This window comes from Hyperolius riggenbachi, chromosome 4, assembly GCF_040937935.1.
Source record: "Hyperolius riggenbachi isolate aHypRig1 chromosome 4, aHypRig1.pri, whole genome shotgun sequence".
NCBI classification, from domain to species: Eukaryota; Metazoa; Chordata; class Amphibia; order Anura; family Hyperoliidae; genus Hyperolius; species Hyperolius riggenbachi.
In genome coordinates this window covers 375852424-375865405 of record NC_090649.1, presented here as the reverse complement: position 1 = coordinate 375865405, position 12982 = coordinate 375852424, and the positions used below count along the sequence as shown (strand labels likewise).

Below are 12982 nucleotides of genomic sequence, written 5' to 3'. Positions count from 1 at the left end.
TTCCCTGGACGTTATCTGTGACCTGAGCCATTTTACAACCTTATAATGTGGGTTTTTGGGAGCTGGTAAGCCTTTTCTTGTTTTGATGTTTGGCGGATACCTACCTCTGAGCATTTGATGTATTGTGGTGAAGAATTTCACATTCCCTACATATAATTAATTTTTAAACCTGCACTGACTTTTGATGTATGCCTGACTTCTGAACTTTTGGACATTGTTCTTCTCAGCTGCAGTTCCATTGTCCCTTGGCGCTGATATATTTGCTATTATAGTTTTCAAGTTGTAGCCTGCAGAGTGATTGAACCTCTCACATAATTTCCCAATGCTGCAAAGCCAGTACCGGCTGTAAGCATAGTGTGGATGTGTGACTTGTGTATGATATGTTTCGGAGGGCTCCTAACAATCATGTTTTAAGTGGTTTTATGCATATATTGCACTGTTAAGTTTTGACTGAATACAATAAACTTTTTGATATTGCACCATATAAGAAATACACTTCCAATATCTGCTCCTTTATTCCAGCACTACTTATAATACATGTGAGGCTGTCAGCTATTTCAGTGTTCCCCAACCCTGTCCTCAAGGCTCACCAGCAGTCCATGTTTTGTGGAAATCCACACAGATAGTTAATCAGCTCTGCTGAGACACTAATTACCTCACCTGTGTATGTTTGTGGTTTCCTGCAAAACATGTACTGTTGGTGGGCCTTGAGGACAGGGTTGGGGAGCTCTATGCTATTCAGTACATAGATATCATTGGTGCGGTAATGAAGGGGTCAGCGTCAGGCTGTGAGCATACCATTATAATGCCAGTTTCGCATCAGGAGATAATTGCTAATGTTTGGTCCGGACGACTTGTATCAAGTAACGCTGGAATAATGAAGCAGATAATGGACAGTGCACTGCCTCTTTCTTATATGGTGTGAAGCTTTCTTCTCAAAAACAGCACGTGAGCATGTCCATCCTTGTGTGTGAAAACTCAATTTTCCATGCTACTACTCTTCAAGGAATGCCACAGCACACTTCCTTTTTGCTACACAAACTTTTGATATGCCCTGGGTTGTGGCTACATTTTTTATTTTGTACTTTGACTCTCTTTTGAGTCATAATCCCCTTAATGGGTTTGAAGTAATTATGCGCATGTATATTTGTATATATATTTGTTTCTCTGACATCTTTAAAAAACGGTCTTAATATGTAAGATATAAAAACATTGCTCAGTGGAAACCTACTTTGTCGGTAGTTAGGTCTTGTAAGCTGTCTTCGTAATGGAGATCCCAGTCTTGAATTCAGAATTCTTTGACGTATCAAGGAGGGAGGATTTGTAGGAGGAATAGTGCTTGCAGTAGTTGTTGTTGGCAAAGGTGTAGTTCTAAATAATCTTCTGTAATTTGGTTGTCTAGTAACAGATGGAAGTACACGGTATGGTGCTCTGGTGATGTGAGGTCTAGTTGTTGTTGGTACAGCAGTTGAAGTTGTTCGTCTTGAAAAAATAGCCCGTCTGGAATTCATGTAAGAGGAAGATACTCTAGATGGATTATAACCAGTTTCTTTTATAGTTTGTGGGGCACTTAGTTCTTCTTCTTCATCTTGTGGATTTGTAGACTGCTTATGAGAATGTGAATCCTCAGAATGTCTACTATTATAACTATTGCCATTGACAGGTCTATTTTTAACTACCCGAACATTAGAATATGAAGATAATCTTGATCTTGTAGGTGGTGTAGGGAGTTCTTCCTTAGCAGGTTGTGGTTGTTCTGCAGGAACTGAGACTACATTGCTTGAACCTACACTTGATACTCCAGATTTTGGTACAGAAGGAATTCGTTGAATTGGTGTTTTACCTTTTGAAGTTGTTTCATGTGTTTTTATGTGAGCTTCTGGAGAGTTTAATTCTGGCTTCTTATAATTTGGTGTCAAGTTTGAAGAATGTGCAGTTCTAGACAAAGCCAAAGACTGTTTATCTGAATGTATTAGTCTTGTTTTTTCATTGTCCTCTCTATTCTCACTGTCTGTATCGCTTGTCTGCACATGTGACTCTTTTGATAATGATATTGAAGAGTGTTGATTACCTTCAGTTTTCCTGAGTGCATCATTTCTGTTGCTTGGTAAAAATGACTGTGGAGAGCTTAAAGGCTCATTATTAGCTGGATATTTTCCAAGGGTATCTCTTGAGTTTGTATTAGTAGATTTCCTATGATTAACAGGCATTGCTGAATCTGACTTTGCTAAAGTCGTTACTTTTGAGGAAAGTGGTAATCGTGAGCTCTGTTTTGTGTTTATTTTTGGAGTGACTGGTTGTTCTTCAGGCTGCTCTTCATGTTCTTCATCAGAATTGCTTGCTCTTTCATTATATAAATTAGAGGTGACAGGTAAATTCTCCTTAGGGCTTACATTTTTGATTTGCTTTGAATTTCTATTCAAATTGTCCTTAATGATTGGCTTTTTCTGAATCTTAGTTTTATCCTTAGCGGTATCCAGTGAAAGAGAAGCTTTCTTTTTATCATCTTTCTTAGATGTTTGGAGTTGTTCTTCTTCAGGTTCCTTGACATGCACTTCGTGCTGAGGTTTACGATACAAGGAAGGCACTTCAGCTAAAGGTAAGCGTTTACTAGAAGGGATATTTAGCACTCTATCTTGATTATAACTTTTCAAAGTTTCGGATGTTAGTGTTGTTGATATAGTTGTGGATGTAGGAATTTCAGTAGGTGCAACTGTTTGAATTTTTTCATTTCTACTAGGTATAATTTTACGTCCGATATTTGAGCTTACCTGAGAACTTCGTCTTCTGTAATATTCTAATATATCTGCAGCTGATTTTCCAGAGAAAGATCGGCTAGAAGAGGATTTATTTATTGGTGGTAATTTATCAGTTTTATTTGGTTTGAGTAATTTTACAGTAGTCTGTGCTTCAGTAGTCATTGTGGCAGTGGTAGTAGTGGCAATTGTGGTAGTAGTAGTAGGAGCAGCAGTAGTAGTAGTAGTAGGAAAAAGTGTAGTTGTAGAAAGAACTCTTTGAGGTTCCCTGGCTGCTATTTGTTGTCTCTGTTTCAATAAAGGATGTTCTTTGACTATCTCAGTTTTAACATTTTCTTGTTTTCCTGTGTTAATATCAGTTTCAGAATCTGCTGGTCGATGTGCAGAATTTGTTGATTCCTTGTTTGTAAGTACACTAGGATGTGGTTGCTTGTAATCAGGGTTTACTGATTTGAATGGGTTAGACTGAATTTGTGGAATTGCTGCAATAGGAAATCTATGTGTAGGTCTCTTGTGTGACTGTAAAGGAGGGGTAGATTTTGGTTTTGTGTCCCTTTCAGGGATATCCTTCTTTTCATCAGTCATACTAAGAGTAGGCTTATGGTGTGATTTTTCGGACGGCAGTTCTGCTGTGCTAGGTGCTTTACTGTTACCTGAATTACTAACAGAGTCAGGTTTAATATTTCTTCCATTGTTTATGGAGGGACTGTCTTTTTTTAATTGCCTAGATAGTGGTGACGTTGGTATAGATTTGCCTTGTTCTAAAGCATGGACTTTGGGCAAATTCCTTTCAGATTCAGTTTGTCTTGTATTTGAATTTCTTATATATACATTAGGTTTAATGGTGCTTAAATTATAATCAGCTTTTTTTACATTTTCAGTCTCTCTACTTTCATTTGTTATTTCATCAGAATTTTTCTGTTTATCTTCTGTTGTGGAAGGAATACTTGATTCTTCCATTTCAGGATCCTTGGTTTCATTTTCTTCAGCTATTACAGTACTCGGAGGAATTGGTTTCCTTGCAACTATCCTTCGACCTAAATTTAAAGGGTTTGTTCTGAGTGGTCTTCTTGAGGCATTTGAATTAAACTGACTATTCGTGGATGGATGAAATCTTCTACGTGAAACATGCACGGGAGGTTTAGGAGATGTTGTCGTCATCTCATTGTCATCCAATTCTTCAGCTGACTGTGGATTGGTCTCTGAAGATATTGCTTTTGCATTGGGACTCTGCAATTTACCAGATTTCCCATGCAAATTCTTATCTGCATGATCCTTAAAACTGTGCTTTGGCAAAGAATCCAACATATCTTCTTCAGATGATTCTACAGGAACAACTGAATCAACATTTTCTTTTTTTTCTTTCTCTACTTTTTCATATTCCTCTGAGTGGAATTTTTGATAAATATTCTTGGTTGCAGAGCTAGCTAGAGAAAAAATATAAAGCTGTCAGTCTATGAACATGTGAACTGGCATTTACATTGATTTAGCATTCATATTAAATTTAATGCCTTAAAGTCAGTCTGAAGCAGATTACAAAAACAACTAAAAATAAAACAGATACTCATCTAAGGAGAGGGAAGGCTCTGGGTCCTATAGAAATTTTCTGTTCTCCTTCCCGTGTCCTCATTCCCCTGCAGGCTCTTCCATTTGAATCTCCCACCATGGGAGGCTTATGAAATCTTCAGAAGCACTTTGGCTTCCACAGGCCGGCGGCTCTGTACTGCACACGCGCAAGTGCACAAGGGTGCTTATGTGTACGTAATATGGAGTGGCCCGTGTTTGGAAGCTCGAGTGCTTTCCGAGGACTGCCGAAGACCACCAAATGTTGAAGAGAGCAGTCCAGGTCCGGCTGATAACAGGGGAGCCTGGGGGAGGGGGGAACTAGGACACTGGGAGGAGAACAGAAAGGCTCTATAGGACCAAGTGCCTTCCCTCTCCTCAGGTATCTGTTTTTTTTTAATCCGCTTCAGACTCCTTTTGAAGGTAGTCACGTGTTCATCTTGGAGCTATCAATACAATAATAACAGCTAAAACAAAACATAGTGATGGTAACAACTTTAAATACAAAAAAAAGCATAAAAAAGGTCAGTCAAAAATGCAACATATATTCAGGTGCTTACTATTAAATAACTAAATTAAAAATACATTAATTTTAAATATCCTAAAAACATATGTAGCATTTTTGTTTAGTAGGAATAATCAAGCAAAACCTCATACAGTCCAAAGTAAAATCGTGATTTACTAAAGGGGCCCATGCACCTAACGATTTTCCCGCTGATATACAGCAGATTCGATCACTGTGATCGAATCTGCTGTGAAATCGTTGCGCAAACGCTGATAGAACGATTGATTTCCGTCCAAAATGAATAATTCCCATCGATCGGTCCATGCGGAAGATTTCGCTCGATCGCCGGCTGGTCGGGAGTGCGTCGATAGCGGCGTTCGAATGCCCGACGACCGACGCTAGCGGCAATACATTACCTGAATATATAGGAATCTGTGGTGTGCAACATCGCTGGTGAAACGACACCATTTAAAAGTTCTGCGGACCATCTATCAAACTCGTTTACAACCTTATAATGTGGGTTGTTGGAATCTGGTAAGCCTTGCATCTTTACCTTTTTGTTCGAAGATCCTGTATACCAGAAAATGACGAAAGCTGTATTACTATAGACCTGCGCTGACTTTATATATTCATTGCTTGTGTGGACTTTTGGACATTGTCATTCTCGGCTGCGGTCGCCTTCTGCCTTGGCGCTGACACTTGTTGTTTATTTTTGGCAATACATTACCTGCTCAAACCGGCGTCAGTCCCTGCTGTCACCGCTGCTCCTTCTCCGCTGGGTTCCGGCTGCCTTCACTTACTTCCTGTCCCGACAGGAAGTTTAAACAGTAGAGCGCCCTCTACTGTTTAAACTTCCCCGGACAGGAAGTTCAGTGAAGCTGCAGCCCTGGAGCCCAGAGCGGAGAAGAAGACAGCGGAGACCGGGCAAATCGCGCCGGCCGGATCAGGTAATGTATGCGGGAGGGGGGGCGGCGGCAGCTCCACAGATTTTAATCGGTTTCATGCTTAAATCGATTCACAATCTGGTTGCAGTAAAGGCAGCCATTTGATCCCTCTCTGATCAGATTCGATCAGAGAGGGATCTATCTGTTGGTCGATCTGATGGCAAATTAACCAGTGTATGGCCACCTTAAGGCAGCTCCCCCCATGAAGCCTGCAGCAGCGATCAGAGCTCACTAACACAAAGCTCTGTTGGTGGGCAGAAAAGGGTGATTAATTTGTGTACTACATTGTATGGCTCTGCAACGAACTTTTAAAGCTGAAGAGCACTGAATCGTAAAAAATAGCCTGGTCACTAGGGAGGGTGTAAGCCTATGGTCCTTAAAGAGACTCTGAAGTCTCTTTTTTTCCCTTCTTTTGTTTAACATTCCTCTTCAGCTTTAATGCCAGAGTGAAATCGCTGCATTCCCGCGGCAGAGGAGTGATTTATTACTAGAGATAAGCCCTGTAAAGCCCCAGGGTCTCGCAGGGCTTCACTTCCTCAATCAGCTGTAGCTCTGCCTCCTCTGCAGTCAATCTCTGCGGATCGTCACCTCTCCCCGCCCCTCTCAGTCTTCTTTCACTGAGAGGGGCGGGGAGGAGGCAGAGATTGATTGCGGAGAGGCTGAGCTACAGCTCATAGTTCAGCCTCTCCGGGAAGAGAAGCCCTGCGTGTCAGGGCAGCATGATCTGCGACCTGCAAAGTCGTAGCACTTTGCAGGTTGTATTCTAAGTAATAAATCACTCCTCTGCCGCGGGGATGCGGCGATTTCACTCTGGCATTAAAGCTGAAGAGGAATGTTAAACAAAAGAAGGGAAAAAGGGAGACTTCAGAGTCTCTTTAAAGAAGAGCTGCCAGCCATACTATCTCAGAAAAGAAAAACACATATATAAGTAGATAAATATTTGCTCTACTTACATACCATATGTATTGCACTGTCCACGGTTTGATTTTAGTGATTTTTCTACAGTAAAAAAAAAGAGAAAATCCTTCTTAGCATTTCCCATTTTAAGTGTGGCTATTTTGAAGCCAATCCTGATGTAATTTACTCCCTTACTCTCCTCTGCCTGATTGTGTATGCATTGCTATAGAAAGTGCATTGTCTCAGCATGAGAAATACTGGCCAATCAGACAGGAACAGAGGGGTAGGAGGGGAAAACAGGAGGGAGAGAGGCTTCGGCCAATCAGGCTGCATTAGTTAAGTCTGAGTGGGAAGAAGAGAAGCAAAATAAGGACAACCCAGCATACCCTGCGACTTCCTTTTTGCGTACCAAATTGTGTGTGTACCAAATAAGAGTCAGGTAAACTGGGGAATGATCATTTATCAACAAGAAAAGTAATAGTGATTTTAACTTTTGGATTACCTGGTTAGCATCCTTATTACTTGTTTACCAAATAAAAAAAATAATTGATTTTTTATTGTATGCCCGAAAGTTACACTTTAAGAGGTTAAAAACACCTTCAGGTAAAGTGAATAGCATTGAACAACTTGCAGCTTTTATAGGTTGGGCTATAAGAGGCAGCAGATAAAGCCTCAGTTCTTGAGAGTAGTATGATAGAAGAAGGAAAATTGGACATGCAAAGGGGATGAGTAACTTAAACAAGGGCAGAATAGATAGGTGACTGTGTCAGAGTATCTCTAAAACAGCAGGTGTTGTGTTGTGGTCTTGGCATTCAAAGTGGTTTGAAAAAGAACAACTGCTAAACAAGAAATAGGATCATGGACATCTAAGGCTCAATAATGTGCATGAGCAGTGAAGGTTAGCCCATGTTCTCTGATCTCACAGAAGATCTACTGTAGCAAAAAAAAATAAATGTTAGAACACGGTGCTCCACAGTTTGAGAGATTGTTCAGTTAGTCACCTGGCACCTTAAACATTGTTAGCAGAGTCCCCTACTGATTACCGACTGCTACTTGTCTGCTACTCTGACATTATGGGATGAGCTACTAAACTTTTCTGTGTACATCGCAGTTAATCAGTTCTGACTTTTCAAACCCAAATAACTGATGTTCGTGACAAATCTTAACAGCGACACAAATAATAAGCAATCAATCTAGATATTGTACTTAGATAGCCAATGTTTCAAAAACAGAGAAAAAGGAACAGTTAAATGTACCCAAGGTGAACAAACTTAGCTACTTACCTATGAAGAGGGAAGCCTCGGGATCCTACAGAGGCTTCCCATGTCCTCTTTTCCCCCAAAGTTGCCACACATGGACCCTCAGACCATATCCCACAAGAGTTTGTTGGAAAGGTTATCATAGGTTAATATTCCTCTGTGTTATCACTTTAATTCCCATACTCTGTGCAGCCTGCAGACATCCAGTGCTCAAGTTTGGGGGCAAGTGACCATCAACATAAAACCTAAAATCGTGGGTCCATGCACACTGGTCCCCGATGACCAGGGCCGGTTTAAGCAACAATGGGGCCCCAGGGCAAAATAAACCTGGGGGGCCCCCCCAACATATACCCCGGAACAAAAATCGGCATTAGGGGACCTTTTTTGCAGCTGGTATAACAGCTCCACATTCTGGCTACCCCAGCCTGCATGGGGGACAAGGGGTTAAAAAGTTTCAGGAGGGGGGACCCCACATAATTTTGTTTTAAAAAAAAATCCCACACTCTAAACATAAAAAAAAAAATTGGGAAAATAGGAAAAAATGCCAGGGATCTTCATACAGCCATATTGCGGATGTATAGCGATCCCTGGCCAAAGTGCTGCAGCTGCGTATAGACCCCCTGGAAACCCCGTCTAGGAAATTTATTGCGCTTTCGTTTGATGCATGTAAAATTACACTACCGTTAGGTTTGCTACTAAGGTCTTTTTGAAAAATTGTTTTTTCCTCTTATTCCTAATGATCTCCTTAACATATCCTGCAAATTTAGGGTTTCTAGCATTTAAGGTGGATTTGCTATTAACCATTAAAGTCGGCAGGTTTTTAAATGTGTATTTTTTTTTCCTTTGAAACTTTAAAATCGATTTTCTCAAAAACTATAAGGCCGATTTGAAAATGTTTTTTTCCTCTTGTAGCCACTGGGGGCCCCTACAAGCTCTGGGGCCCTGGGGCAGCTGCCTCCTTTGCCTTAATGGTAGCGCCGGCCCTGCCGATGATGGTGGAAGGCCAAAACCTAGTTGGAAAGAGAATGGGCTCTATTTGTATCCACTTACTAATAATATGCATACGCACTGAGCACTTTATTGGTACAGTGGGTTGCAAAAGTATTCGGCCCCCTTGAAGTTTTCCACATTTTGTCATATTACTGCCACCATCATGGGATGTTCAAGGCTTTGGAAATCTTTTTGTAGCCTAAGCCTGTTTTAAATTTCTCAATAACTTGATCCCTGACCTGTCTTGTGTGTTCTTTGGACTTCACGGTGTTGTTGCTCCCAATATTCTCTTAGACAACCTCTGAGGCCCTCACAGAGCAGCTGTATTTGTACTGACATTAAATTACACACAGGTGCACTCTATTTAGTCATTAGCACTCATCAGGCAATGTCTATAGGCAACTGACTGCACTCAAATCAAAGAGGGCCGAATAATTACGCACACCCCACTTTGCAGTTATTTATTTGTAAAAAATGTTTGGAATGATGTATGATTTTCGATCCACTTCTCACGTGTACACCACTTTGTATTGGTCTTTCATGTGGAATTCCAATAAAATTGATGCATGTTTGTGGCAGTAATGTGACAAAATGTGGAAAAATTCAAGGGGGCCGAATACTTTTGCAACCCACTGTATTAAGTGCAATATTGGTGACTAGTGCTTTAACATCAATGTGGTTTTATGCAACAGGATCCAGTGTGCATGGACCCACAATGCTATGTTTTACTAGTAGACCTAAGCCCATTTAAAAACTGGCTGTAGGTCTGTGTTTAAACCCCGCCTCCCTCTCCTCTCCTTCCTTCCCTCTTATCCTCCCGTGACCGCCGCCACCGCCACACAGTCACTGCGCGCACGTGCCCGCCGCACACGCCACACGCCTGCCCCTTCCTGCTCCGTCCTCCTTCAGCTCTCCTCAGTCTCTGCATCCCCCCCTGCACATGTGCAGTAGTGCAAAACAGAGGACACACACACACACAGGAAGTGCAGGGATGGGATGCAGAGACAATGGGGTTTTATTATAGAGGATGGTGATGGCCACTTGTCCCCAATCTTGTGCACTGGGTGTCTGCAGGTTGCACAGCGTATGGGAATTAAGGATAGTGCCAAGAAATATTAACCTATGGCGTTTTACCATTGTGGATTGGGATCCCCTGGCTGCTGACTACTATCACTTGTGGGATCAAACCAGCACTTGTATTGTATGAATTGGGCACTGTGGAGCCTGGTCATGCCCTAGCACTTACCCTTTCTCTCTGCTTTCCTGCCCACCCGAACACACCAATCTCCGCTGGCTGTGACCCATCCACTCATCACACAGTGCGGGTCTACCTCTGCACCGCCATGCCTCTATTTCCGCTGGCGGCCCGCACACTCAGACCTCCAGATCAGCAGTGGCTCACATGGACGAGAGAGGAGAGTGATGGGTGGTGACTATGCTATATACTTCAAATAAAGGAAGTGACATTACTAGGACGGCAGAGGGAGACCCATTGGTTTTTTGCAATGCTCTGCCAGGCTGAGAGTCAATCCAGAGCGCTTCCACAGGAGTTGCTCAGACAGGCTCCAGAGGACATCACCCCGTCGCCTCCTACCCCTGACAGGATGTTGGCTGGTGCGGAGGACAGTGTGGAGATGGGTACTGGGGAGACTGGCACAGCTCTGCAGGGCATCAATTCTTCAGTACGGCCTACTGAGAGATCTCATACACAAGCAAGTACTACATCATCATTGCCAGAGGCCAAATGCCACCTACCTGGCATCATTGCCACCAGCAGCTAATTCTACCATCTCCACTCCAAGTCTGTGCCAGCCAAATTTACACGTGCCAATGTAGCTACCCTAATCTACTCACTGCCAGTCATGTACACCCTACCCTAATACATCCCGGCCCTATCAATCCAGCCCCAAGCTGGACTCTTCCTGTACTGTAAGGATGCCTGCAGGGGGCACCCAAGGGGAAAGCATCTTCAATGTTCTAGACAGGAGGTATGGGGGTAAATGGTTTGAGATCAGCCGGCCGTATGACCCCCCAGTGAGGACAGGCAGCAGATCCAGATGGCTGCATCAGACCTAGAAGTTACAAGACAGATGGAAATTCGATTGAAAGTTTTCAAGTTGGAGCAAGGAGAGGAAAACCTGCATGCCAGCGCAGCCATCCAGCTAGGTGGCTACCTATTCTAAGAAAGGGGGGAGGGGGCGGGGTAATGGGTACATCTGACTACCTAGACTGAAGGGGGGTCATCTGACTACCTATACAAGGGGGCTGTTATCTGACTGCCTATACTAAGGGGAAGAGGGGCATTGGGCTACCTATACTAAGAGGTAAAGGGGCATCTGTCTACCTGTACTGAAAGGGGGGGGCTATTTGGTTACCTATTCTGTAGGGGGGGGGAATTAGGCTTTTTATACCAGGGGGAGGCATCAGGCTACATGTAGAGTGGGATGCTATTGGTCGGAGGAGGCAAGTGATAGTGGGCTTTGAGCAGTAAAAAGTACCAATCCAGCCCTGCGCGAAGGAAAGTATGGTTATGATCTTTCCAAGGGTCCCGGGTTGCAGTGGTGGTCTTCAGGGGAGCATTTGTATCTGTGTATTTGCATGTTCTTCTAGGCCAAACATAGTTTGCTGAATACACATGCACCAGACAGCAGAGGTATCTGAATAAAATACATTATGATGTTTCTTAATACCAGTAATAATAATATTAATAATAATTTTCCCACAAAATTGAAGGTTGGCCTACCAGTGAAAATGTTTTTAAAGGAAGAAGCTGTACTTTTCTATACTGGTACGATAGCCAGCTGTAACAAAAAAAATGTCCACAGTAGGTGTTTGAATTTATGTACAATCATATTAAAAAGTGTGGGAACCCCTTAAGTATTTTATTTTTTGTGTATCATTGGCTGAGATTTCAAAGTAGCAACTTCATTTTAATATGTAATGCCATATAGCAACAGTATTTCTGCAGTGAAATTCAATTTATTGGATTAACAGGAAATAGTAAGCGGTATCGATCATAACAAAATTAGAAAGGTGCATAAATGTAGTCACCCCAACAGACACAGTATATGAAATCAATACTTGGTTGAAACTCCTTTTGCAAATATAACAGTGTCTGGACAGCCTACTTCAAATCATCTCATAGATTTGATGTTTGATTGAACGTTGTACTTCTCCCTCTGCATGAATGCCTGTGTAGATTTCAACCTGTGTTTTAGGTAATTTTCTTGTTGGAATATTCAACCCCTGCATAACTTCAACTTTGTGACTGCTTAAACATTTGTTAATATTGGGTTGAATTATTGAGACCCTTGACTTCTGCCAGGGCACCAGGCCCTGAACTAGACAGTCCCCACAATATCATGGAATCTCCATCAAAATTGACAGTAGGTAGCAGGTCTTTGTCTTGTAATATGGTGTTCTACCACCATGCAAAGTACTTTTTGTTATGACTAAATAACTCAATTGTGTCTCGTCAGTGAAAAATGAATCTGGCTTTTCTAAATAAGCTTTTACATGACACAAGAATCTATGTATCATGAATGCAAATAGAGCTTCTTTCTTATTACCCTGCCATACCGATGCTCTTTGTGCAAATTCCGCTAAATTGTTAAACAATGTACAGATACACCATCTGCATCAAGAAGTTCTTGCTGGTCTGTGAAAGTGATCTGAGGTTTGTCTGTAACCATTCTAACAATCCTCCGCTTAACCACCCTGGTGTTCTATTAAGATCGCCAGGGCGGCTGCGGGAGGGTTTTTTTTAAATAAAAAAAAAACGATTTCATGCAGCCAACTAAAAGTTGGCTGCATGAAAGCCCACTAGAGGGCGCTCCGGAGGCGTTCTTCTGATCGCCTCCGGCGGCCAGAAGTAACACGGAAGGCCGCAATGAGCGGCCTTCCGTGTTTTGCTTACTTCGTCGCCATGGCGACGAGCGGAGTGACGTCATGGACGTCAGCCGACGTCCTGACGTCAGCCACCTCCGATCCAGCCCTTAGCGCTGGCCGGAACTATTTGTTCCGGCTGCGCAGGGCTCAGGCGGCTGGGGGGACCCTCTTTCGCCGCTG

The 12982-nt window shown here is 42.5% G+C and overlaps 2 protein-coding genes across 2 annotated transcripts in view; both read right to left on the bottom strand.

Annotated features, from left to right (window-relative positions):
• FNDC1 (fibronectin type III domain containing 1) overlaps positions 1–12982 on the bottom strand; it is a 274542-nt gene that overhangs the window by 102670 nt on the left and 158890 nt on the right. Inside the window, exon 8 of the mRNA XM_068232055.1 lies at positions 1232–4183. Within this exon, the coding sequence (XP_068088156.1) occupies positions 1232–4183 (2952 nt within the window). The remainder of the gene's footprint in view (positions 1–1231; positions 4184–12982) is intronic.
• TTLL2 (tubulin tyrosine ligase like 2) overlaps positions 1–12982 on the bottom strand; it is a 688842-nt gene that overhangs the window by 619444 nt on the left and 56416 nt on the right. The gene's annotated exons all lie outside the window — the stretch shown is intronic.